This window comes from Asterias rubens, chromosome 15 (genome assembly GCF_902459465.1).
Source record: "Asterias rubens chromosome 15, eAstRub1.3, whole genome shotgun sequence".
Taxonomy (NCBI): domain Eukaryota; kingdom Metazoa; phylum Echinodermata; class Asteroidea; order Forcipulatida; family Asteriidae; genus Asterias; species Asterias rubens.
In genome coordinates, this window is record NC_047076.1 from 8,185,464 (window position 1) to 8,213,459 (window position 27,996).

Below are 27,996 nucleotides of genomic sequence, written 5' to 3' on the forward strand. Positions count from 1 at the left end.
GTACCGACCGCCCGGTGAATTTTTAATCAGCAGTGATCCTCATCTTAATGTGTGTTTGACCATAGAGTAAGGACAGAGATGGTTTGACAAACAAGTGTTTATCCGAATCTGGAGCATTGGGCTGACTTGGTCTAGGTTCATCATTTGTCATAATTTATTTCCCTCGTCATCTTCAGATACATTGCATCCAGGCTTTACCGAACTGAGAGCAAAGGTAAATACAACATCGACGACCGCAGTGTGCAAAATACTCTGCCAGTTCTGCCTCCTCGACCTCCTCCGAGCGCCGTGATCCTGCGCTTCTAATTAATTCTTCACGGTCGAGTGACACCACCATCTCCTCTGCCTGCTCTGCTGCTGACTGCTTTCATCTCCCTGTGGATGTCTCTTTGAGTTGGGTTTGTGCTGCATTTCATACCATCTTGTTGGCAGGAGATAGACGCAAGAGACAAATTTAAGGATTTTGCAGTCGGGAAGTTGTCCTTTTGACGTGAAGAGGTCGTCTCGTCGATTCATCATCAATCATCATGGCGGAAAGCCCAACCGAGAAGACGCACATAGCCAGCAATGAGGTAAATTAAAAAAACAAAAGATGGAAAGAAAAAAGAAACACAATAAACCTCTCTGCAAAATACTAGCTTTGTATTGTATTGTTGCGTTCTTCGTTTATTTGTATTTACCTGGGGGCCGGGTGTCGACTAGTTTCTTGACTTTCTACATGAAGTAACTTGTCAATGACAATGTCATCAGTCAGACATGTAGCGTGATCATCATCATGTTCATTGAAATATTCAATAACTAAATTTGTTTGTTTTTAAATATTATTATTATTATGATTGCAATTTTTACAGGTTTTCCTCACTTTTCACTTGCTAAGTTAGTAAGGAAAAATGTTGTATCCTGCCACCACTTTTTCATTCGTTATGAAATTTGTTATTATTAAATTAGTTAGTGTCTACTCTAGGCCTAGTATGTAGTACTAGAGTAGCAATATCTAACTCAAATGATATACTCTTTTTTTTTGTTAAAGGTGAGTGAGAAAGTGGTGGCAGGATATGGATCATTTAAAGAACAAAAAAACAAACAATGATCTATGGTGCCCTGAACAGACATTGCATACTGCTGAAAATTATGTGGCATTTGTATGCACACAGACATGTGGGATGTCGTGAAACTATAATGTGAGCAGACATTGTTTGTTGTCGTTATATTATTATGCGCATGTATGCAAAGACGCATGCAATGTCCTAAAATCAATCGCAAGTGGCAATATTTTTGTGATGTTGTGAATAAGGTTTATTGCGATGCAGAACCGCAATGCGTTATGGGTAGGCAGATGGGGCAGTTTGCTATGTGGTCATGTTGTCCTGCACGATTCGCGCACACATCGCCTTTATCTTTGTGTGGGTTCAACACAACCTCTCTTGATATTTTGCTATTCGCGATAAACCTTATTGTAAAGTTGCACCTAAAAATGTTGATTATCTAGGAACTTTCTTTCTGCAACAAAATCTTTGGATAAAAGAAGGCCGCTCATCCATTGTTATAATCCCATTGGAAAATTAACACAGTTGAATAAACATGCTCAGTTAATTGAGTCAAGCAATCTGGGTGATGAAACATTGAGAAAAAAATAAGCTCCACTCAGAGTTGAGGCTTCTTCTTGAAAGTTATTTTGTGCACCATGCAAAGTCTAAAAGGCTAAAAACACAGTTGAATTTTCCCTTTACTTCAGGATGCTTCAGTAAAGTGTTTCTGCAGCATACTTTTCAGAGGTGGTCGCTTATCCATTGTTAAATCCATTGGAAAATGAACACGGTTGAACGAACATGCTCAATTAACTGAAGACATGAAAAGAAGTTTGATCAGCCTGTTAGTGGTTTTCACATACCAGCAGCCAGCCAGACAAACCAAAAAATAATAACAAAACGACACGCCAAATATAATAAATCAGTAGTTCTATTGATATTGGGTATGTGATGTTTCTGTAATTTCATGCAGCCCAACAATGGAACAATGAGGAGCGCCTAATGGTTCCCACACTGTTCTTTTCATTTCATAAATGACGTGTATTATTGGTTTGCTGTCACAATTTCATATTATAGACTGGTGTGCCAGCCAGGAGGCATGGGTGTGAACCCTGCAACGGTTGTATGGCTTCTGACTGGCACCACAAAATAGGGAGACCCAACCATGCACTACATAGCTCAGTTGGTAGAGCACTGGCACGTTTAATTCAGAGGTCCATGGTTCAAATCCTGCTCTATAGTAACTTTTTCTTTGTTTCAAAACCCCATAAGAATTTAATCTTGTCAGAATAGGCCTATTGATTGTTTATTATTTTGTTCATTTTGAAAAAATTCATTTATATTCATTGAGTACTGTCACAAAAGGTTTATTACAAATAGTTACTTGTACATTAAAAGAGTGGAGGGCTGCGACCAAGTCCCAAGTTGGTGTAGGATAGATCACGCCCACGCATCGCAATATAAAAACAAAATAAACAGGTGTAAACAAATCTGTGGGAACTTTAAATGTTTGTCAATTTTTCGTTGCATAAAATCACAAACCTGTGAAAATTTGAGCTCAACTGGTCAGCCAAGTTGCAAACAAATACTGACAGAAAAAAACACCCTTGTTGCATGGAACTGTGTGTTTTCATACATGTCCTATGTCTGAGAAACGTTGCTGTGAAAAATAACCCCTTGTCACTGAAACTACATACATAAAAGGTTGTCTTTTCTAGCAATGTTTACAATATCAACAGCTCTTCAGTGCGCTCTTAACCAGGTAGTCCAAAGGTTACTGTAAGAATCGCCCGAAATAACAAAGGTAGCCTTTTTCTCAAAATAAGAACTTTAAAAAAATTGAATTGTAAATGTCTGGGAGAGTAAAACCGCAAACAAAATGAACAAGGGCGACGCTTGATAATAATAAACCGTACTGCCCATACATAAATCCTCTACGGTAAGACTACACAAATCCTCTCATTGTTAAGTGTATTATATATAAGTGGATTCAGTTGCAACTAATTCCCACAGCCTGTCGCCCCCGTAGGCTTTCGGCCATCTCTCTGCGCATCTAATTAGAGTGGCTGCAAGTGGTTTACAGCACACTGGGCATCGTTCCTTCCTCCATTGTTAATGTTTATTATGTCAGCATGTAAGCATTGCTGCCTGTGTTTGGATGAATGTGCCGCACATTGCAAGGTGGTTGTTGCTTTTTCCAATCAATAGTACAAAGAAAAGAATGGCTCAAATAGCTTTGTTAAATTCTAGAATACCTTTGGGTCACACTCCACTTCACAGAATACATGACATGGACATAAGGCCAAGTTAAAAAAAAAGAAAAACAGTTGATCGTCCGAGTTTTCCAAAAAGAAGAGGATTAGGGCTTTATTAATTTTTATTTCTTTCAAAGATTGCATCCAAGCATTTCAATTAAAATTGGCCACCAATTCTTCAGTTTAAGGGTCACCACTCTTTTTGGAAAAAAAAAGAGTAGAGCAAAAGTTTTGTTTAAAAGAAAGGTGCAACCTTAAAAAAGGATGAGGGAGGGAACGATCAAATGGTTTTTATTTTATTTGGCCTAATGCTGACAAATAAAGCAATTACATGGTTACTGCCCAGGGTTCTGCCTAGGATTTGTCTAAACCCTGGGGCGTTCTAAACCCAAATTTGTTGACGTTTGGCTGAAGCAAGCTGAATGGGAACAAGGGGCCAATTTCATAGCGCTGCTAAGCACAAAGCATGAAATTTTGGCCTCGATAAAAACGTTACCAACCAAATTTCCACATGGTTTTGAGGATAAACAAACAACAGTATTAAACAAGCAACAAGCAATATGCAAAAAAAAAGAAAAATGGTTGGTAATCCTGTTTTTATCTAGGAAGAAATTTCATGCTAAGCAAATTTGTGTGCTTAGCAGCGCTATGAAATTGGGCCCAGGTCACAACTATTCAGAATGTTTTCTACTTGGTGTGTATCCTTTATCTTGTCCTATGATGTACTATGCAATCTGGAGCATGGTTTTCTCTTGATGTGTTTTTTGTGGGGAAAAAAATAGTAGGCCTATCAAGATTTATTTATCTTAATTTGTTTATCGGCTAGCGAAACCCCGTGATATAGGGACACATTCTGAAAGTATGTCATCGGCCTCCCCTGGGCTGTGTTCCACAGGGATAAGAAATACAAAAGTGAAAAATTTTGCCAAATTTATGAAATTATCATTTTACGCCAAAATATGTCGATATCCTGACAAAAATGATTTTTTGTATCAAACGTCTGGCACTTGTGTAAATGTCAAGAGTCAAGTAGATGTATGCAAATGGACTCAGTTGATTAAATTAAGATATTACGATACCTGAGTCCACACTAAAGTATTCTGTGTATCAAAATGGCATCAGGATTCTACGCAAACGCTTTCTAAATTTGTTAGCGTAGGCGTCTAGCGCATGAATCGAAAGCTGCTTATAAGTAGGGCCATAGTTTGGGTTTTGTCAACATAATGCTTATAGGCAAAATTATAAAGAAAGATACGGTAAAGTCGCATGTGAAAAGTTTTGGGTGTATAAAGTGTTAAATTGCTGAGAAAATAGCACAAAAATGTCATCAATTTTCACAATCTAGCGTCTAATAATTAATCTTATGGTTTAATTATAGCTCCATAGATTGGTCTAATCTATTTAAGTTTAGCGAGGTAACAGTGGCTACCAATCGCATCTCTGGCCACAGCATTATAGGCATTAAAAAAAATGTATTATGTTGGCGTAACAGGCCCAAAAATATAGGGTAGGTAGGTTTTTTCTTTTTTTCCCAGCAACAAAATTGACAGGTTTTCTAATTGTTTAAGCCGGTAGGTCGGGTTACGCCAACATAACAACAACATTTTCGTCAATTGCAACAAATACTTCTGGTGCAGTAGCCTATAATTTCCAAGCTATTATGCTTTGAGTTTATTGTAGACTTTCTTGAAATGGTACCTCCTTCTTGTAAAGGGAATAACATTTCTTCCTTTTTAATACAGGGCACATTTAAAGGCAGTGGACACTATTGGTAATTACTCAAAACATTTATGAGCATAAAACCTTACTTGGTAACGAGTAATGGGGAGGGGTTGATAGTATAAAACATTGTGAGAAATGGCTCCCTCTGAAGTGGAGTAGTTTTTCGAGAAAGAAGTAATTTTCCATTTCGAGACCTCGGATTTGGAACTTGAGGTTTCGAAATCAAGCATCTGAGCGCACACGTGTGACAAGGGTGTTTTTTTCTCTCATTATTATCTCGCAACTTCGACGACCGATTGAGTTAAATTTTCACAGGTTTGTAATTTTATGCATATGTTGCGATACAGCAAGTGTGAAGACTGGTCTTTGACAATTACCAATAGTGTCCAGTGTCTTTAAAGTATGGGGGAAATTAACATTTCTGCAGGAAAGGGGCTACGAAGGCAATGACATGTGGGCAGTTGCCTGCGTTGTCTCCATGAGGTATCAGGCCTGGTGATTTGTCGTTTCAGTCAACACGCTGGTGAACATCTTCATATGTTTCTAGTTACCGGTGCATAATGTAGCATCATCCACCGTCTGATATTCTGTGTGTCTATTTCTTATTATCGTAAAGCTACGTGGGAGGAAATTCTCCTGAATAGAGAGTGAAGACGGTCCTTGCATGCCAGCGTTGTCCCCCAGCCGCCCCACCGTCATCAGTCCATGCTGCTTGATCCGCTGCGGAATGAAAATCAAATTATCATATTGATTGGTGGTGTATTAGACATGTATACACCATATGGGCTGATATTGTGTGACGGGTTTGCGGTCAGATGCTGTCCACAGGATTTTAATAACTCTCGTCATTGTACAATGGCTAGTTATTTATATAGGGGTGATCCATTAAAATTGAAAAAGGATGGTGAGGTTTGAAGCATCTGCTGGAAGGTGTTAGAGTGTGGGTTAAAATTACATTTGAAGAAAATTCCGTCAGAAATTTAACCTATTATTTCATAGAGTTCATGTTACTGATTTTCTGTATTTTTTGTAATTTTTCACTGTATGTAATGTGTGACAATAAAACAATTGAATTGATTGTTTTCTAAGCTGTAATGTATTTGTATAAACACATTAGAGCCCTTTTATACCTTTTATACAGTGTGGGTTAGAAAATTTACAAAGGAAATTACAAAGAAAATTCTGTCAGAAATTAAAAACATTATTTCATAGAGTTCACGTTACTGATTATTTTCCTAAGCTTTAATGGTGTTTATGTATAAATACATTAGAGCCTTTTTTATACCTAGCAGGTGTTAGTTTGTTACAGTGTGGATTAAAATTACAAAGAAAATTCCATCTGAAATTTAACCTATTATTAAATAGAGTTCATGTTTACTGACTGTTTTCTTAGCTGCAATGTATTTATTTATAAATACATTATAACCGTTTTTTATACCTGACAGGTGTTACAGTGTGGGTTAAAATTACAAAGGAAATTACAAAGACAATTCCAGAATAAATTTAACCTATTATTTCATTAAGTTCATGTAAGTGATGGTTTCTAAGCTAAATAATGACAGGTTTTAAGTGGAGCACACTGCCAGATTCATGGTTTCTTATAAGGGAAAGCAATTTGTTTCTGTGGCAAAGGGTGCAGTTCCTACTGGAATGTTGTTTCAAGGGGCACTTATACATTGACTGAACACTTTTCAAACCTGAGTTGTTAAAGGCAGTGGACACTATTGGTAATTACTTAAAATAATTATTATCATAAACCTTACTTGGTAATAAGTAATGGGGAGAGGTTGATAGTATAAAACATTGTGAGAAACGGCTCCCTCTGAAGTAATGTAGTTTTCGAGAAAGAAGTAATTTTCCACGAATTTGATTTTGAGACCTCAGATTTAGAATTTGGCGTCACGAAATCAAGCATCTGAAAGCACGCAACTTCGTGTGACAACAAGGGTGTTTTTTCATTCATTTTTATCTCGCAACTTCGATGACAAATTGAGCTCAAATTTTCACAGGTTTGTTATTTTATGCATATGTTGAGTTACACCAAGTGAGAAGACTGGTCTTTGACAATTACCAATCATGCCAATAGTGTCCACTGTCTTTAACCCTGGCAAACTCCTGGAGAATTGCCAATTCCTGGGAATAGCCATCCCGGAAACAGCTATTTTCTGGGAAAAGCTACCGGTGCTTGAGAGTAGAGTTACATTGTTAGTTGTTAGTGAGACAACCCTAGGGGCACATTTCAAGTTAAAATGAATAATTTGCATTTTTTTTTAAATTTATGTAAAACCTATTTTGTTTCCTTTAGATTTCTTTTTGATGTGTCTTTTAAAATCTTTGTAAAATTGTTATTCGTAAAAAGTTTATACTATCAACTGCTGCGGTGCTTCTTACCAAATACATTAAGTTTTTTGTGGTTGTTACTTTTTAAAGTATTTCCCAATCTATTAGGCCGACTACACACCCCTGTTTGCTTCGTTTTTGAAAGGGCAAGGGCACCAAGGCAAGGCCAGGGTCCAATTTCATAGCGCTGCTAAGCATACAAATTTGCTTAAGCATGAAATTTCTTCCTTGATAAAAACAGGATTACCAACCATATTTCCATTTTTTGCATATATTGCTTGTTACTTGTATTCAGCTGTTGTTTGTTTATCCTCAAAACCATGTGGAAATTTGGTTAGTAATTTTGTTTTTATCGAGGCCAAAATTTCATGCTTAGCGCTATGAAATTGGCCCCTGGGGGCATGGAGGCTATCCCCTTTGTTGGCTCCGTGAAGTATCAGGATTTGTCTACATTCATTGAGGTTTTGTTTTAATTTGATGATTTTCAGATGATGCCGATGTCGACTCATGACACAGCACAGCTGGTTGAGAAAGGGGCAGAGGCAGCCCTTGATGATTCTAAGGATCAAGATCGCAGTGGCATTCCAGGAGCTAGCTTCAATATCGCTAATAGCATTCTTGGATCCGGAATTATAGGTACGTCTGGGTTTGTGGTAAAGGGGAAGGGATGCTTGGGCGTCCTACCTAGCTAGTAATTTGTTTGTAGCATGCTGGGGTCTGGGATTTAGGTATGTCTGGGTTTGTAGTAAAGGGTGAAGGGATGCTTGGGCGTCCTACCTAGCTAGTGATTTGTTTGTAGCATGCTGGGGTCTGGGATTATAGGTACGTCTGGGTTTGTGGTAGAGGGGTAGGGATGCTTGGGCGTCCTACCTAGCTAGTAATTTGTTTGTGGCATGCTGGGGTCTGGGATTATACCTGTACGTCTGGGTTGGTGGTAAAGGGTGAAGGGATGCTTGGGCGTCCTACCTAGCTAGTAATTTGTTTGTGGCATGCTGGGGTCTAGGATTATAGGTACGTCTGGGTTTGTGGTAGAGGGGTAGGGATGCTTGGGCGTCCTACCTAGCTAGTAATTTGTTTGTAGCATGCTGGGGTCTGGGATTATAGGTACGTCTGTGTTTGTGGTAAAGGGTGAAGGGATGCTTGGGCGTCCTACCTAGCTAGTAATTTGTTTGTAGCATGCTGGGGTCTGGGATTATAGGTACGTCTGTGTTTGTGGTAAAGGGTGAAGGGATGCTTGGGCGTCCTACCTAGCTAGTGATTTGTTTGTAGCATGCTGGGGTCTGGGATTATAGGTACGTCTGGGTTTGTGGTAGAGGGGTAGGGATGCTTGGGCGTCCTACCTAGCTAGTAATTTGTTTGTGGCATGCTGGGGTCTGGGATTATAGGTGCGTCTGTGTTTGTGGTAAAGGGGAAGGGATGCTTGGGCGTCCTACCTAGCTAGTAATTTGTTTGTGGCATGCTGGGGTCTGGGATTATAGGTACGTCTGGGTTTGTGGTAGAGGGGTAGGGATGCTTGGGCGTCCTACCTTGCTAGTAATTTGTTTGTGGCATGCTGGGGTCTGGGATTATAGGTACGTCTGTGTTTGTGGTAAAGGGTGAAGGGATGCTTGGGCGTCCTACCTAGCTAGTGATTTGTTTGTAGCATGCTGGGGTCTGGGATTATAGGTACGTCCGGGTTTGTGGTAGAGGGGTAGGGATGCTTGGGCGTCCTACCTAGCTAGTAATTTGTTTGTGGCATGCTGGGGTCTGGGATTATAGGTACGTCTGGGTTTGTGGTAAAGGGTGAAGGGATGCTTGGGCGTCCTACCTAGCTAGTAATTTGTTCGCAGCATGCTGGGGTCTGGGATTATAGGTACGTCTGGGTTTGTGGTAGAGGGGTAGGGATGCTTGGGCATCCTACCTAGCTAGTAATTTGTTTGAAGCATGCTGGGGTCTGGGATTATAGGTACGTCTGGGTTTGTGGTAAAGGGGGAGGGGGCCGCTTTGGAATCATTGTACCTGTGCCTTATCGCTTGTGTGATATGCATATGTGTGATAGCGCCCTCGCTAGCCATGACCAATTGCAGCCCCGAGATGTGGAATATGCAGGTCACATCGAGATCTGCACTGTAACAAACGAACCTGATACGTAAGAGAAAGGATTCGCTTCTGTGTTTCTTGCGTTATTGGCTGCAGGTTACACTCTGCATCTCCTTGTAGACCCTCACAACTTGAATCCCCTACGAGGGGGTATGATAGATGGGTCAGTCTAATGATTCAAGCGTTCTGCATACCTGTTGATTAAATAACGAGTACTATGAAGTGCCAATGGACTTAGTGCTATATAAAACTCAGATTTGTTATTACAGTAAGTTGAGTCACTTTTGAATTTACGCCTTGAAAACAAAAGGTTTGGTTTTCAAGTGTTTTCCAAAACAATGCATTTGCGCACAAATGTATAGCTGTTTCATTAAAGGCAGTGGACAGTTAGCATAAAACCTTACTTGGTGACGAGTTATGGGGAGAGGTTGATAGTATAAAACATTGTGAGAAACGGCACCCTCTGAAGTGACATAGTTTTCGAGAAAGAAGTAATTTTCCACGAATTTGATTTTGAGACCTCAGATTTAAAACTTGAGGTCTCGAAATCAACCATCTAAACACACACAACTTCGTGTGACAAGGGTGTTTTTTCTGTCATTATTATCTCGCAAGTTCAATGACCGATTGAGCTCAAATTTTCACAGATTGTATGCATATGTTGAGATACACCAAGTGAGAAGGCTAGTCTTTGACAATTACCAATAGTGTCCACTGCCTTTAATAACGTTTTCAGATTACTCCATTGAATTTGAAATTCTTTTTGTATTCCAAGCAGTTATGACCTATCTAGCCTATTAAAAAAAAAAGAATTTAGATTATGTGTTTTTTAAAGTTTCTTTTTCTTTTGCATTTTTTGTTCACAAACTTATAATTTATTTTATGATTAGTTTTTGTCACTGGACTATGTGGTAAGACCTCTGTTATAAATGTTTTCCGTACTATAAACACTTAACATTAATGTTATAATCAAAAGAATGGGGTCCTAAGCCTTGTATGACTGACTTTGGCGATGGCATGGTCGTGGGCTGAAGTGGCAGTTGTTGGTAAAACAGGAGCCTTTGACCGTTGACCCGCCATGAACAACTTTGCAAATACTGGGAATTTGTGCATTAGCTGGTCAAACCAAGAAAGAGAAAACAAGATGATGTCTGTCTGTAGCCAATATTGCTCATCAGGCCGGTATATATACAGTTTCCTGGGTGTTAGACGACTGAGAAAACTTGTATTCCCCTTGACAGGATGCCAGTCTATTCCAGGTTACTTCCCAGCTCTTGCCAGAATACATAATTTGTACGTCTGGTTGGAGAGAAGCAATTTGGATAAAGTGTCTTGCTCAAGGACACAAGTGTCGCAACTGACCAGGCTGGGACTCGAACCCATACTTTGTAAAATACAGAACTTGAGTTCACCGCCATAGACCGCTCGGCCACAAAACTCTATGTTTGCTGGTCTAGTTAGTTAGCAACAAAGTTTTGTCTCTTACTACACAAGCGTGCACATTTACGGCTAGTGTGCCCATCCCCATTTTTTGTGAAGTTGTCTCTCAGTCAAGGCCTATTAGTTCCCACATTCAACCATGGCCCAGGGTGTATTAGACCTGTATATAATACGAGGTACCATTTATGTTTTGTTCTCTGTGTCAAATAACAATAAATAAACCCCAATTCTCATAGCATGAATACTATGACCTGACTGTTTAAAAAGACACTAGACACCTATGGTAATTTTCAAAGACCAGTCTTCTCACTTGGTGTATCTCAAAATATATGCATGAAATAACCAATCTGTGAAAACTTGAACTCTATTGATCGTCGAACTTGGGAGAGAACAATTGAAGAAAAAACACCGCACAAGTTGTGTGCTTTCAGATGCCTTGAATTCGATACTCAAATTCAATTCAAATATATTAATTAGAAGTTACTTCTTTAAAGAAAACTAGTAAACTATGTTACTTCAGATGGAGCCGTTTCTCACAATGTTTGAGACTATCAACAGCTCTCCATCGCTAGTTATGTTACCATGTAAGTTTTTATGCTAACAATTATTTTAAAGAATTACCAATAGTGTCCAGTGCCTTTAACCTCTCAGCCTCATTTTGATTTATACATTAGTTTGAGTCTGAAGAGAAAAACAAAACAAACCTGTACCTGGATAAAATGTCAATTTGAGAATTCTACAATAACAATCATGATAACATATTTTTGCTTGTACCACAACATTTCTGTAACAAATTTCTGGCTAAGGGGCCACTCAGGTTATAAAGGATGATGTATACATAAGGTTTTCATGAAGGGAGTGGACACTATTGGAAATTACTCAAAATAATTTTTAGTATAAAACCCCACTTGGTAACGAGTAATGGAGAACTGTTGATAGTCAGGGATGAGATTGTTCAGACTTTTGGCTGAATTCAGACTTTTTATGTCGGCCGGGTGAAGAAAATCAGACAATATTTTTTTCCAGAAATAAAGAAATCCTGCTCATCATCCTCATTGAGTATTGACATTGGTCTAATCTCTCTAGTAGTGCTTTGGAAACTGTTTGTGTTTCCAAAAGCTCCTTGAAGTTGAATTCTATAACACCCATGCAGGGTTTACCAAACAGTAGAAATGGCATCATTTCAACAGTACTTTTGAATTTGTGTCCAAGCTTCTGCCTTTTTCGTCAGCCCTGGATAGTATAAAACATTGTGAGAAATACCTCCCTCAAAAGTGACATAGTTTTCTAGAAAGAATTAATTTTCCACGAATTTGATTTCAAGACCTCAGAATTAATTTTTGAGGTCTCAAAATTAAGCATCTGAAAGCACACAACTTTGTGTGACAAGGTTTTTTTTGTTTTTGTTTTTCCCATTCATATCTTGCAACTCCGACGACCGATTGAGCTCAAATTTTCACAGGTTTGTTATTTTATGCATATGTTGAGATACACCAACTGGGAAGACTGGTCTTTGACCATTTAAATTGTATATCAAAAACATTTGTTTGCAATTTTCTTTTAAATATTTCCCATCGTTAAACAACACAGGGTTACTGCTGTTTGTGATAACTAGAGGGAAATGTCGAGATAAGCCTAGCAAACACATAAAAAACACATTAAAATTAAATGCAATTGAAATAAACCTTAATAATACCAGCACAACAAATATTTATATTAAAAGGATACTGGCAGTCCATCTGTTCCTTAGTTAATGATCGTTTATATTCGTTTTCAGCAAAGTTATGGACAAGTTTTGAATACAATGAAATTTCATTCAGAGTTTGAATTATCTGAGGAACAATTTGCATTTCAAACTCTTGAAACGTAGTTTTTAATTAATACAAGCTGCTTGTGCCAAAATACCCATAGCGGCCGCAAACATTTGCAAGGTTTGACCTACTTCCATTCACATAAAGAGGTCAAAGTAAAGGTCATGTCCGGATATAAATTTCCCAATGAATTCGAAAACAATGAAAATACATGTCGTTGGAAGTACTTACATTTTGTAAATTTATACAAAATGTAGTATGTTAACATAGTATTCCAATTTCTTAACACAAAAACTAATTTTTAAGTTTTTGTGTTTACTGTTTTTGTGTTTTCTGTGAAATTTTTTACTGACAAAACTTGATTAAAGAAACAACAAAATATTAGCAAGACAGGATTGTCAGGGTGTTTTGTGATAATTAAACAGAAATGAATGGTTTCTAAATGGTGAAAGATGAGATGCGAGGCACATTCCTAAAATCAAAATATTATTATGATATACTCTGTTGGGATCGAGGGGGGATCAAGAAATATTTTGACGTTTACACCAAAGTACTAAATTAGAAAAACGAAACAAGATAATAATTATAATAATAATAATTAAACCTTTAAACCATCTCAACTCCTCGGTGGGGAGTATGCAGCCTGTGCAACACTAACATGCCCTACTCGGCTAAATCAATCACAAGAACCATCTCTGCTCTCACAGGTACCCATTTAACCCTGGGTGGAGAGAAGCAAATTATAGTTAAGTGTCTTGCTCAAGATGGTTAATCGACAAATAGAATCATCAGAGTATTGTTATTCTTTGTGCATAATGTGAAGTGATAACTTGTTAATATTGCATGCTCTATACTCCATCATACGTATACTATACACACATACATGTACAGCAATTATCTAACATGGCCATGGTTGTGAATAATGAGAACCAAGCAATAGAATAGAGTCAATCAATACAAACTGTGAATCGCATTGATCAACAACAGCGGGAGTCAAGCTGCACAGAAGACGCTTCTGCCTGTGTAAAGATGGACCAAAGTACACAGGCCTGTATGCTTCGTTTTCTGAAAGGGAGGGCACCAATTATTAATTAATTTATTTGTTTCATCAATATTTATAAAAGACACTGGCGGTCAAAAAACTGAATTGTGGTCTTTAAAAATGAACAATTTGGTAGTTAATTTAATAAAAAGGTAGTTAAAACGATAATGAGCACAAATACACCAACGACACAAGACCCGCAAATAACAGGGCAAAAGACCCAGAATTGCAAAAAAACACAAAAAAAACACAGAACAGTCCCTAACCAGATCGGGAAAGCATTGCTCATCGAAAACAGCTTTAAAAGAAAACCAAGCAATTGATAGGTGGTCTTAACAAGCACAAAACATTAAAATACACAAACGACACAAGACCCCCAAAATAACACGGCAAAAGACCCAGAATTGCACAAAAAACATAAAAAACACAACAGTCCCTAACCAGATCGCATCAAAAACAGCTTTGAAAAACAACAACAAGCAATTGATTGTTGATAGGATTAGTGCGACATTGTTGATATGATGATAGAGAAACATAATGAGAAACAGCTCCCTCTGAAGGAATGTAGTTTTTAAGAAAGAAGTAATTTCTCGCTCAAATATCTGAATCTGATAAGACACTTTGCTGCATAGAATTATGTGCTTTGAGATGCCACAGAAAGAAGCCTTTGTCAGACTCACATTTTAGGGGACAAAATATCCTCTTTCTCTAAAACTACACCTTCTTCAAAGGAGGTCGTTTCAATGTTTTATAATTTGAGAAAGTCTACCCATATTTGATTTTTGGTCGGAAGTAATTTATTGATGTATTTGTGTAAGCATTATGGAAGTTTGCTGTGGGCAAAACACCTGCCTCCACCCACTCTATCAATGCTAAAGATCCCTTGCATTTATTTCAACTGAGGATCTCTTATCTGTCATGTCATTGGTTGTTTTAACATTGCTTGTTTTAAAGGTTAAAACCGGTCAGAGATCACTCATTTCTGGATACTAATCACCAAACACACACAGAATGCTAATCTTGTTATGTTTTTGCATCGTTATTTTCAGGAAAAATGTCAGGAAAGTTAATAGTCCCCTTGCATGACGCGAACCGCCACATTTTCACTCACAAAGAACAGCTATTGTCCAATCATTTGCCTCCTTTAACCCCAGTGAGGGCGCTTTTTGACCTCAGTGAGGTTGTTTTTTGACCTCAGTGAGGGCGTATTTTGACTCCAGTGAGGGCATTTGTTTTTACTCCAGTGAGGGCGTTTTTTTGACTCCAGTGAGGGCGTTTTTTGACCTCAGTGAGGGCGTTTTTTTTTACTCCAGTGAGGGCGTTTGCTTTACTCCAGTGAGGGAATTTTTTTTTTACTCCAGTGAGGGAATTTTTTGACCTCAGTGAGGGCATTTTTTTTTTACTTCAGTGAGGGCATTTTTTTACTCCAGTGAGGGCATTTTTTTTTTACTCCATTGAAGGCGTTTTTTTACTCCAGTGAGGGCGTTTTTTTTACTCCAGTGAGGGCGTTTTTTTACTCCAGTGAGGGCGTTTTTTTTTTACCCCAGTGAGAGCGTTTTGGTGCTCCAGTGAGGGCGTTTTTGTTTACCCCAGTGAGGGAGTTTTTTGAGCCTGTGATGTCACATGCAAGGGGTTTATAAATAAGGAACATGGTGTTTTGTTTAAGTTGTACTTGTAGGTTATATGTTTACAAACTGTACATGTGTAACATAGGTAAATGTCATTTTGGTCCCATGCCTTTGTTTTGACCCTATTGATTGAGCAATTTGCCAAATATTGTGGCTCGCTCTTGGCATTTGGGTACAAGCTCCTTGCAGCCATTATGTTCTCTTATGGGTCACAATGCTATAAGTTTTGTTGTTGTAATATTAACCCCACCCCTCCCCCCTTCAAAATCCAACTCCATGTCTGTTTGATTATGTTGGATTGTATAGAGCTAGGACCTTCCTCTATGGTTAGATTGAGCGCCATGATCTAGATGGAATGGCGCTATATACAAATCTGGTTTTTATTATTAGATTCAGGACTATGCTAATGAACATATTATGCTTTAGAAATAGAAAACACCCTCCAGGGAACTTGAGTATTGTGCAGGATTGGTAAGAAGAGAAAAAATAGTCCCTGAACCTCAACCTTTGATCCGTGTGGAAAGTTTTGATTAAATATATACCATGAATGTAAAAGCCATCAATCCAAATTGCTCACACACATCGGTGTATGGGTAAAAACCAAAATTAATATTCTTTATCCCCGATGCAAATTTAACATATTATATCGTTGCGGTACCCTCTGCCAAAACATAGGATTCGAACTGCCTCTAGCTGCCGGGCAATCTCGGTAGTCTAGTTGGTAAGACACTGCTCTAGAATTACAAGGGTCGTGGGTTCGAATCCCACCCGAGTAACTACCTGTGATATTTTTTCACAGGACTCGGGAAAGTACTGAGTATACAGTGCTAACACACATTGGTGTATGGGTAAAAACCAAAATTAATATTCTTTATCCCCGATGCAAATTTAACATATATTAAATCCAAATTGCATTGACTGTTTTATGCTTTTTTGTACATGGTACATATCTATGTTTGCAAGCCTCGTAATGTCATATTTGAGGGGGCAAGGCCATTTTCATTTTGAAAACGGTACTTCCATTGGAAAACCTTTTAAGTCTATGGGAAGCTTTTGAAGGGACACGGCACCAACGCCAAGACCAGGGCAACAGGCTCTGTGGCATCCATGAAACTCCATGCTAATGTATCTATTTATTTATCTGACTGGTCTCGTTTGTCAGTCTGTCCTTGCCCAGTCCAAGTCTTGTCTGTCCAGTCAGGAAAAAACTTTAAAGCACTAATGATGTTTAAATTTGTCTACAAATTGGGTGTAGTTTAATTTTTTTTCTAACTGGTTGTTATAAAGTAACAAGGTTCTACTTTATTTCTCTTTCTCTCTCTTTTAAGCAAGCCTCGTAATGTCATATTTGAGGGGGCAAGGCTATTTTCATTTTGAAAACGGTACTTCCATTGGAAAACCTTTTAAGTTTATGGGAAGCTTTTGAAGGGACACGACACCAACACCAAGACCAGGGCAACAGGCTCTGTGGCGTCCATGAAACTCCATGCTAATGTATCGATTTATTTATCTGACTGGTCTCATTTGTCAGTCTGTCCTTGCCCAGTCCAAGTCTTGTCTGTCCAGTCAGGGGAAACTTTAAAGCACCATGCTGCAGTGAATTAAAATAAAACAGTTAATTTTGCTGTCATTTATTTCTGATATATGTATTGAACATCAATAAAATGTGTTTTTTTTCCTCGACATATCTCACTTGCGTAATTAGCGAATAAGTCATGCAACGGCTCGGGTTCCCTACATGATGTCACATTAAGGCTCCCTTTTAGGGGCGGGGTGGGTTCCCCTAATCTCTTGAAAACCACTTTTAAAATACTTGCGCATTAAATAAAAAAATTTAAAAAATATTTCAGGTTTAAAAAGTCATGTTTAATCGTTTAAATAAAAAAAATAAAAAACACTGCAGCCACCCTTTAAAGCACTATGCTTCACATTTCCCCTGCATATTGTTAAAAACAGTAACAGAGTATCTTAACCATGTAATAATGATGTTTCAACTGATGTTGTAGTCTGTTTGTAATGCTTAAAGGCATTGTACACGTTTGGTAATTACTCAAAATATTAATCGGTCAGCATAAAACTTTACTTGGTATTGAGCAATGGAGAGCTGTTGATAGTATTAAACATTGTGAGAAATGACTCCCTCGGAAGTAACTTAGTTTTTAGAAAGGTCATTTCTCACTAAAATTATAAAAGACTTCTGGCCAGAAGCCTTTTATTCCTATCTGAAAGCACACTATTTTGTACAACAAGGGTGTTTTTTTCTTTCATAATTTTCCTGCAACTTCAATGAGGAATTGAGCCCAAATTTTCACAGGTTTGTTATTTTAAATGCATATGTTGGGAAACAACAAGTGAGAATACTGGTCTTTGACAATTACCAAACGCGTTCAGTGCCTTTAAATTACATTATTTGGATACATTTGTTTGTTGTTGCCAATGTTGGAATAAATGTCTAAACTATACCAGCATGTGTTTGAGAATTCTGCTTCAGGGTTTAGTTGTTTTATTGATCGCTTCGTATTTAATTATTTGAATCTCAACTATTCATATTTTTTTTGCAGGTTTACCATATGCCATGAAGAAGGCCGGTCTACCCCTGGGAATTATACTTATTCTGCTAATAGCTGGTGTCACAGGTAGGACAAATAATGAGCAAGTTATAACAAATTGGAGAAATGTGGGACCTGGCAGAGTTGAACAGTGCCAAAGTTTAGTCTCAATGGTTTAATTATGCATGGCCAGATTTTTGCCTAACATTTTTTTTAAAAGAATTTGTTCTTAGAGAAAATATTTTGCAGATGATGTTGTTTCAAAATGAAGAACATACAAAAACTATCGCTTGTATATGCCACGGACAATGCACAAAATTTACATATAGCAGTCACAGATAATTGAGTAAATGGGTACCTGCGAGGGTAGAGATTGTTGCTGTGAATGACTAGCAACTGATGATAGTCGGTGCTGCATACTCATAAGGAGTTTGAGTTGGTTCTAGGGGTATGTTCAGACAGCGTACTAAGTTAGACCCGAACCGGTTTAAATTTTTGAGCAGCAGGGGGTGGTCGAAAAAATAAAATCCCCTTGCGTTCAGACAGCACTGAGTTAAACCCGATACGGTTAATGTTTGACTTTAAGAGGTCAAAACAAACGCAACCCCGACACTCTAACATCCTGTTTATTGGCCCGTTCATTGGTCACCGTGTGTTTACATAATGATTACGGAGGTCAATGGGTCGTCTGTTGTGAGTTAAACCGGATGTGGTCTTTTTTATTCTGTCCACACACAGTGTTAAAAGATATACCCAAAGCGGTCTAAAGATAAACCCCCTCCCTGGACGGTTTATCTTTTGTGGGTTTAACTCGATTCGGACTAACTTTAAAACTGTTCAGACACACAGAGTTGAACTCGATCGGGTTGAACCATGAGTTAAACCAACTTTAGTACTGTGTCTGAACGACCTCTAGGAAGGCTTAGTGCCTAATAAACAGGGGTTAAAATCGTGTGAAGGAACTCTGAGAGGATGGCAGTCACTTTGTAACTCTGCTGCTTCGTACCTTTGAGTCACTTTGTTCCTTGGTGCAAAGTTTGTCAGTTTGTAATGTCAACCGAGTCACTAAGTGTCATATAAGAAGGTGTGAATTGTCGTGTGTACGAAGTGTCCAAAGTCACTTCGTACCTTGGTAAAATTTGGCATTCATAAATACCTAAGACAGTTTCGCTTTTCCTATGGGTGGAGAGCGCGTCATTTTGCGGGTGTTTAAACCTTAAATAATGACCAGTATAAAAAGTGTTGAAACACGGGCGTGACATTCCTATTGGTCGAGAGTAACGGCCGGGACAGTTGTGCCACATCACGCGATACGCGCGTCGCGCACAGCAATCTCCAGCTGCAGGGGTGTTGTGTTGAAAGAAATAATTGAACGATATAATTTTTGCATTTATTTTCCTATTTTCCCAGATTATTCTCTTCTTCTGTTGATCCGTGGTGGTGAGCTCTCTGGAACCACCACTTACCAGGATCTCGTCCAGGCCACTCTTGGAATACCTGGTTTCTACTTTCTCTCTTTCATCCAGTTCTGTTATCCGTTTGTGGGTGAGTAACTTCAGAACTTAACTTCACTCTTTAACAAATAATAATAATAATAATGAACAAATTTTTTTCAAAAGCGCTTTTGAAAAGTGAAAAAAGGCAACCAGGAATGCAAAAGATTTTTTTTGACGGAAAATACAGAAAGAAATACAAACTGCATACAAAGAAAGATACAAAAAGATGTGTCTTCAAATTAGACTTGAGCTAGTCTAGAGAGGAGCTAACTTTTATTGAATTCCAGAGTTCAGGAGATGCAACCTGAAAAGCGTTTTGCCTGTAAGCTTATGTGGTTGCTGGAAAAGGAGTGAGAAGTTGTCAGTTTTTCTTTGTCAAAGAACTTCCTTTGGCTGAGGAAGTTGTAAAGTTGTCCAAGAAGAAAACAAGGCATCAAGGCCAAAAACAATGGCAATGTGTAAGTGCCATTAGTTGAGTGGAGGTCTGGTATTTGGTTTATATTTGTATAGAAACTGTGTAATTTAACTTTATTTTTGCCCTGTTGGTATAAAATAACAAAGTTCTACTTAATTTCTCTCTCTCTCTTTTAAGCGATGATCGGCTACAATGTGATCATTGGTGACACAATCACGAAGGTGTTCGAGCGATTATTGAGCGGTGAGTAACATAACTCATACCTTAGTGATAAATCATTGGACCAAGACAGTACCAAAGTATTCAAGCGAAGCTCAGCATTGGATTGTAGGTAAACTAATGTTTCAACTGCTTTTACTTTTCAGATGACCATGTTCTTGCGAACCGGTACTTTATCATCAGCATCATCACGGTGCTGATTTCTCTTCCCTTCTCGCTGTATCGCAATGTCTCCAAACTTGTTAAGGTATGCTTCTTATAAAAATTTAAAATAAATGTCTGCAAAACTTATTTTTTTTAATTAATGTCTTTGTTCATTTTGAACGAAAACACCAAGTGTAGGATACCATTGGATTGCTCTTGTCTTACTGAATTTAAAAATATCCAACACGCCCAATTTTGTGAAGAAAAATTATTTTGCTAATTTATCGAAAGAAATATTAAAATTTATTCCTATATGTCTCTTGCAGGTGGCCATAGTATCTATTGTACTTCTTGTAGTGCTCATCATAATAATGTACATCAGGGTCGGAACTCTACACATGTAAGTATGTCAGTTCTGATGGAATCATAAATCTGTATGACCACAAGAGGGTGCCCTACATGTATAGTATATACTTTTCAGCGGCAGAACATGAATCGACGTCAAGTAAATTGTAAACATCTTTTACTTTTTGTTTTGCCAGTCCGCCCACGGATGGTGCGTGGAACTTTGCTAACTTCCAGTTCACTGAGTCTATTGGGATCATTACATTTGGTAAGTATATTTTGTTTGTGAAATTTCCTTCTTAGTGTGGGTGCGGTGAACCGATGACCTACAATAATAAAAGGGACAATGGGGTCCCTTGTGTAGTGAAGGTCCTCAGACTTGGAAAGTGTGCACTAAAACAGTGGTAGCTGTTGCTTAAAAGTTAGTACTAACAAAAAGGGGCCACTAGGACCCAACTGACACAATACAATGTTACAGAATTGGATTAGATGAAAACGTTTTGAATATTTAACATGAGGTGTTCCTATTTTCATCACGTTGTATTTGGGTATTGTAAAAAAATTAGTATGAAGTTGTGACAACATAGTTATAAAACTTCATCACATGTTGTGACCATTATGTTGTAAATGTTGTAGGCCTACTTAAGTTTTATAACAGCGTAGTATCTTTTTTTTCCATTACAATTCGGATTATATTACCAAGTATAACGGATTATATTACCAAGCATATTTGAGTATCGGTAACTTATTCATTTATAGACCATCTTGTTGAATAGTTCAAACAGCTGGTGGGGATGGGTTTACAATCATTATTAGCAAACAACTATTGTATTTTTTTTTTTTTTTACGCCGGGTCACTATATGGAACAGGGTTTTCATTCCCGACCTGATTGCAAGGGTTTCCATTGGAATATTTCTCTTAGGTTTCCCTCCCTCCCTTATCTATAAAACTGAAACTTCCTTCCTTGTCTTCTCTCCATTGGGTTCTGGCTATTGTATACTGATTAAGTTTGCCTTTTTGAGAGTCCTTGACTTACATTCAGCATGAATTAAAACAAAGTCACTTGCAATTTAAAGGTTGTGGGTTCGAATCCCCACAGCCAACCTTTGGTTTCCTTATGACTAGAATAAGTATTGCCGTCTTGTTACTGATTCACAATTTGTTCAATTCATAATCATTTACGTTAAAGGCAGTGACAACTATTGGTAATTACTCAAAATAATTATTAGCATAAAACCTTTCTTGGTGATGAGTAATGGGGAGAGGTTGATGGTATAAAACATTGTGAGAAACGGCTCCCTCTGAAGTGCTATAGTTTTCGAGAAAGAAGTAATTTTCCATGAATTTGATTTCGAGACCTCAAATTTAGAACTTGAAGTCTCGAAATCAACCATCTAAACGCACACAACTTCGTGTGACATGGGTGTTTTTTTCTTTCATTATTATCTCGCAAGTTCGATGACCGATTGAGCTCAAATTTTCACAGGTTTGTTATTTTATGCATATGTTGAGATACCCCAACTGTGAAGGCTAGTCTTTGACAATTACCAATAGTGTCCACTGCCTTTAAACCAATAATGGTGTGAGAGAGAGATTGGCTGTTGGCAGCTTTGTGTCTATCGATCTTCACGGAAAGATCATCTTAAAAAAATAAAATAAAATGAAATAAGCCTTTTTGAGGTATGACGGACGTGATAGGAGTGTACTGTTTGGTTTTGGGTGTATTCAGACAAATTTACGCAAACCATTTGGTGTTGTAGTATTGTGTCCGCCATATCTCAAAAAGGCTTATTGGAGGCACTCGTATTTTGCTTTTTGTCTCATCGGAATGATGATTTCAGCTTGACATGACAATTTGATTTATTCTTTATCATCTCTCCACCTCAGCCTATATCTGCCACCATAATTCCTTCTTGGTCTACACATCCCTGGAGACACCAGACTCACACAACTGGTCAAAGGTCACACACTCGGCCGTCGTCATGGCAACCTTTCTCTCCATCTTAGTTGGCTTGGGTGGCTTCATCACCTTCACTGGTTACACCCAAGGTACAATTCCATCAATCGTGATTTTACAAATTCCTAAAAGTTTTATATTATAATAAAGTCCAGAGGCCAGCTATGCGTGAGATTTTTCAAAGCTCACCACCGCCCCCCCCCCCCCTGCCTGTTGTGTCTTCGCTAGTGGAGCGCATTTAACAAATTTGCTAAACGAATCGGGAAAAACTTGTGCGCAATGAGCGTTTTGCGCTCTGCCGAATTTTAGCTGAACCTGCTGGGAGAGCAAAAGCGTGCGCAATCTTCAAATTTGCCCCCTGTTTGTACGGCAGCTCAAGTTGATGATTTTGATAAACTGTGTGCAATCTGAAGATTGTGCACACTTTGTAGATTGTGTTTTTGTACACACGAGCGCGATTTGGCAATGTATTGTCGTTATTTTTTTTATTTTTCTCGGTCTGGCCCCAATGCGTGAGAAAACGGTTGCTGTGCGTGTGAGCGTGAGACAGAGCCCAAATGTGTGAGTCTCACGCCTAATGCGTGAGACTTGGTAGGTCTGTAATTCCTTGACACAAACATTGTTTTAATTTTACATACAACCCCATGCTGTGTAGGCGCTCTCAAATATTTTTTCAAAGACAATATCAACCTCTACCTTCGCATTTACACATTTATACCCTACATGTTAGTAAAGTAATTTTAGTGAGGTGTCTTGCTCCAGGATAAAGCCTCATGACCAGGATTTGAACCCAATCCCTAAAGACTAAAGCCCGGGTCATACTTCCTGCCAATGCGATGCGATACAAATGTTGACGTTACAAATTCACAACGAAATTCGCACTGAGTTCAGTTGAGCTCAACTCTCTTGCGAATATCTCAGCGAAAGAGGAGTTGTGACGTCAAATTCACATCAAATTCGCTTCGCATTCGCATTCGCAAGAAGTATGAACCGGGCTTTAACCACACGAACTTAAATGGTCTAAACCCCTCACCCACTCCACCCCTTGGGGTTTGTTACTTGATGTTGATATTTTTGGGAAACTTTTTCTTCAAAAGGTGACGTTCTGCAGAATTACTGCCACACTGATGATCTGGCCAATGTCGGACGGGTTGTGTTTGCTGTCACCATCGTCTGCACCTACCCATTGGAGTGCTTTGTGTGCAGAGAGGTGAGTTATAAATGGCTTCAACATACGAACCTCTACTCCCTACTAATCCCCTTTATAGCCTTCAAGCAAAACATTTTTTTCTGTATAATCTGATTTCTGCCTGTTTTTTCTCCCTTAAAACCTCCTTTAGCCTTTAAAAAAAAAAAAAAAAGTAAACCAATCACCAAAGAGAGATAAAAAAACCAATGGTCTCTAAATTAGTAGTTTTATATTTCTGGTGGAGCACAGTGTCTGTAAATTCCTGAAATAGAACACCTTATTATATATAATGTTATAAGAGGGACCCAGAAGTCATTTTCAGGATTATTCACATTCTTCCATACTCAGCAAATGAGTCATATTTCTATGTAGAAGCCTATATTTTTTTGTTGAGGCTGTTCCCTTCGCCCAGTTTATCCCATGTTATCCCTACAAAATGCTATCTTTCATAATACCTACATCAATTAGAATCAAACAGGGCATGCCTAAATAAGGCTGTACTTTACGCCAAATTCATAAATCCTCAGACAGTTTCGCTATTCCTATTGGTGGAGAGCGCGTCACGTGGGTGTGTATAAACCTTTGTTTATGACATGTAAAAAGTGTTGAAACATGGGCGTGACACGCGAGCTTGCACCTGTTCTGTTAAGACAGTTTCTTTATTCCTATTGGTCGAGAGCAACGGGTGGAGGGGTGTTGTGTTGAAAGAAATCATTGAACAATTATAATTTTTGCATTTATTTTACATTTTGACCAAAAAGTGTCCGATGTTTTTGACCGAAAAGGTATTTATGAATGGGAATCAAAGTGTGTTGAATCGGTTTTCAACTAGAGGTTTAAACCCGCCGAGGCCTGGTTCTTGATAATTTACCTCGACTTCGTCTCGGTAAAATTATCAAGATCCAGGCCTCGTTGGGATTAAACCACTAGTTGAAAATCTCTTCACCGCACAATGATTCCCTTATTTATCAAATTTTGTCCCTAAAAATGCTATATTTCATAATGCCTACATCAATTACATTTAAACAGGGAGGGCATGCTTCAATGATTCAAATTTCTCTATAGAACCATACAAATTTTGCTGAGGTTGTACCTTACGCCCAGTTGATCCCATTTTATCCCTAAAAATGCTCTCATTCATAATGTCTGCATCAATTACATTAACAGAGAGTGCATGCCTCATTGATTCACATTACGAAAAAAATGAATTTTTCTATTGACGCATACAAATGTTGTCAAGGCTATGGTTAACGCCCAGTTTATCCCATTTCATCCTACAGGTCCTTGAGAATTTCATTGTGCATCATGGGTGGGCGACCTCTCCTCAGCCCATTCAACGCCACCTGATCCTCACCCTCGTCCTAGTGGGATTAACCCTAGGCTTCTCCATGAGCACATCGTGTCTAGGAATCGTCTTATCCATAAACGTAAGAACATAAAGCAGTTTAACAGGTTACGGGAAAGCTCTGTTGAAGAAAGAGGCTAATTTAGAACATCCTTATCATCTGACAACTTACACCTGTTATCTCCATGCTGTACTGCATACATTGTTTAAAGACAGTGGACACTATTGGCAATTGTCAAAGACCAGTCTTCTCACTTGGTGTATCCCAACATATGCATAAAATAACAAACCTGTGAAAATTTGAGCTCAATCGGTCGTCGAAATTGCGAGATAAAAATGAAAGAAAACAACACCCTGGTCTCAGGAAGTTGTGTGCGTTTAGATGGTTGATTTCGAGACCTCAAATTCTAAATCTGAGGTCTCGAAATCAAATTCGTGGAAAATCACTTCTTTCTCGAAAACTACGTCACTTCAGAGGGAGCCGTTTCTCACAATGTTTTATACTATCAACCTCTCCCCATTACTCGTTACCAAGTAAGGTTTTATGCTAATAATTATTTTGAGTAATTACCAATAGTGTCCATTCCCTTAAGTTGAAGCGGTCATAAAACTGTCATTTATGCTATTCTCAATCCACAGGGGCATATGGCTACTGTTCTGTAATGTTAGTTTTCACTACAATGATTGAGAAGATTTACCATAAGTAGTTTTCAAACATTTTATTTCTTTTGTTTTTGGTTGTATATTTTTCATTCCATCTACACTTAATAAAACCACCTGATGAAGACAGAGTAAGCTGTTTGAAACATCGAGACCAAACGGGCTCTTTTCAGAGCCAACACTCAAACTAAAGAGATTTTACAAATGGTTGTACCCGCAAGTCTACTATCCATATTTTTTATTGACAGTCACTCCTAATTAAACCAGTTAATCTTTTGTTTTGTGACATCTTGATTCCACAGGGGATAATAGCTGCTGTTCCATTAGTCTTCATGCTCCCCACGCTTTGCTACATCCGTCTGGCCGAGGGTCACTGGTACGCGCTTCACAAGGTTCCCTCCCTCATCATCTTCTGCTTCGGGGGTCTGGTCTGCATCTTTGGCCTGGTGACCATTTTCATCGATCCGTCGAGCTCGCAGTGCAACAGCAAAGATCTGCCGTACTGCATGAGCGATAACAGCACAGCATTACCTACAGCGATGTATACCTCTTCGTGATGGAGTTAGCTCGTGGTGCCCGAACGGGGTATGGTAGTACCCTGATGGGAAGAACAAGTCTCCAATCGAGGTTATGGTATCACCCGAACGGGATAGTATATGTAGGTGATTGTGTATTAACATTCCTTGTGCTAACCCCCAACTAAACCCAAACTGTGGTATGGATTCGAAACGGCTCAAACCATCAATGGGTCCAGTTCTGCCAATCTTAATAGATGTTTATTTTGGTGTTGTGTATGAAAATCTCACCTGGCCAGTGAAATAATATTCCAAAAGCCTTTTTAAAACACCAGGGGTCGATTCTGCAAAGAGTTAGGACTAGTCCTAAGTCCTAAGTTAGGACTAGTCCTAGGAGATATAAAAAACTGAAGGCTAGTCCTAAGTTAGGCATGTAACTAGTCGTAACTCGATATAACACTTGTCTTAACTCTTTGTGAAATCCACCCCAGGGCCCAGTTTCACTGCTCTGCTTACCGGGGGGTTCTTACTGGGGAATTAGTCACTATTTTGCGCTAGCTGTGCAAGCAACGCTTTGCGTCGTACGCACAACAATTTCTTGCTTACCTATGGGGTTTTAATATCAGAATCTATAAGCATTTTTTTTTGTCCAACGACAGTAAGCAGAGTCGTGGAAATAGGGTTGTGTGAGCTCCTTTGGGACCCCAAAGAAGAGGAAAAACAAACCTGCCTTTCCTTCTGGATAATTTTTTTATTTTCTTAATTTTTATTTTAGTCGCCCTATTTTTTTAACAACATTTGGATCACAACTTTTTAATTGCGATGTTTCTCGTTGTGTATGTAAATATTCTCGAGTGGTTCTGAATAGATTTAAATATATACTTTTAGAACAATAGAAATCGCTGTGTCAGTGCAAAAACGTATCTCCCAAGTAGCAATTATGTGAGTTATGCAAGTTTGAAAGTCTCAAAATATATCTGGAGCCTTTTAGAGCCAGAGAGAACATTTTTGCACTATCAAAACGTTTTTTTGCACTGATGCGACAAAACAAAACATGAAGAATGCTGGGCTCTTATGTGACTGCTGTGCACGCCCTCTATGTCAGCTATGAACATCAGTACCATGTGACATGCGTGTGGCCAAATGGACCAGATCAACCAATGGGAAAGCTGGAATTGGTCAGACAGCTAAAATTGTAGCGCACATGGGTTGCCTCAAAGCAGGATGCACAGCATTTGGATTTTTTTGTGTTTTAAATATAATATATTTAAAATATATAGCCTAACTGTGGCATTTATTCAAAAGAATTGTACTAAAAAAAAAAAGTATGTTCTACAATATGTTGTGTTAAGTTGCTTGTAAATTTGGTCATATTTTAAAACACTTATTTATTATATTGCTATCTGTATGTATATTTGTATGATTTAACCTAAAAAGAAAATGTATGTATAGGTCAATGGATATACAAATAACTGCCTTTTAGTTTTTGTGGGGTGTGTGTGTGTGTGTGGGGGGGGGGGGGGGGGGGGTCCGTCCTAGAAAATATGCATGTCAGTGGAGCAGACTAGATCATGTGTGAAGATGGTGCAATAATAAGGGCGGACGTAGAGTTATTTAGGGGCATTTTCAGTATTAAATTTTGTCTTTGTGAACTTTGGCCCACCACATTGCTTTTAGCATGCAAGAAGAGAAATAGGTCTTGTTACGCAGGCACTGGTCAAGGCTAGGGCATGCCAATAGACCCCTTGCATGTGACGTCACATACTCAAACAGCGCCCTCACTGGGGTCAAAAGAGGCAAATAATAGACCCTTCCC

General features: G+C 38.5%; 1 protein-coding gene across 1 annotated transcript; it reads left to right on the forward strand.

Annotated features, from left to right (window-relative positions):
• On the forward strand, positions 1-27,990 carry LOC117300176 (putative sodium-coupled neutral amino acid transporter 11). The gene is made up of 12 exons (XM_033783897.1): positions 1-572; positions 7,834-7,981; positions 17,907-17,981; positions 19,305-19,439; positions 19,983-20,048; positions 20,171-20,271; positions 20,495-20,568; positions 20,711-20,781; positions 22,402-22,563; positions 23,569-23,681; positions 24,941-25,087; positions 25,968-27,990. The coding sequence occupies exons 1-12, from the start codon at positions 528-530 to the stop codon at positions 26,220-26,222; spliced, it is 1,392 nt and encodes a 463-aa protein (XP_033639788.1). The 5' UTR covers positions 1-527; the 3' UTR covers positions 26,223-27,990.
• The last annotated feature ends 6 nt before the right edge of the window (positions 27,991-27,996 follow it).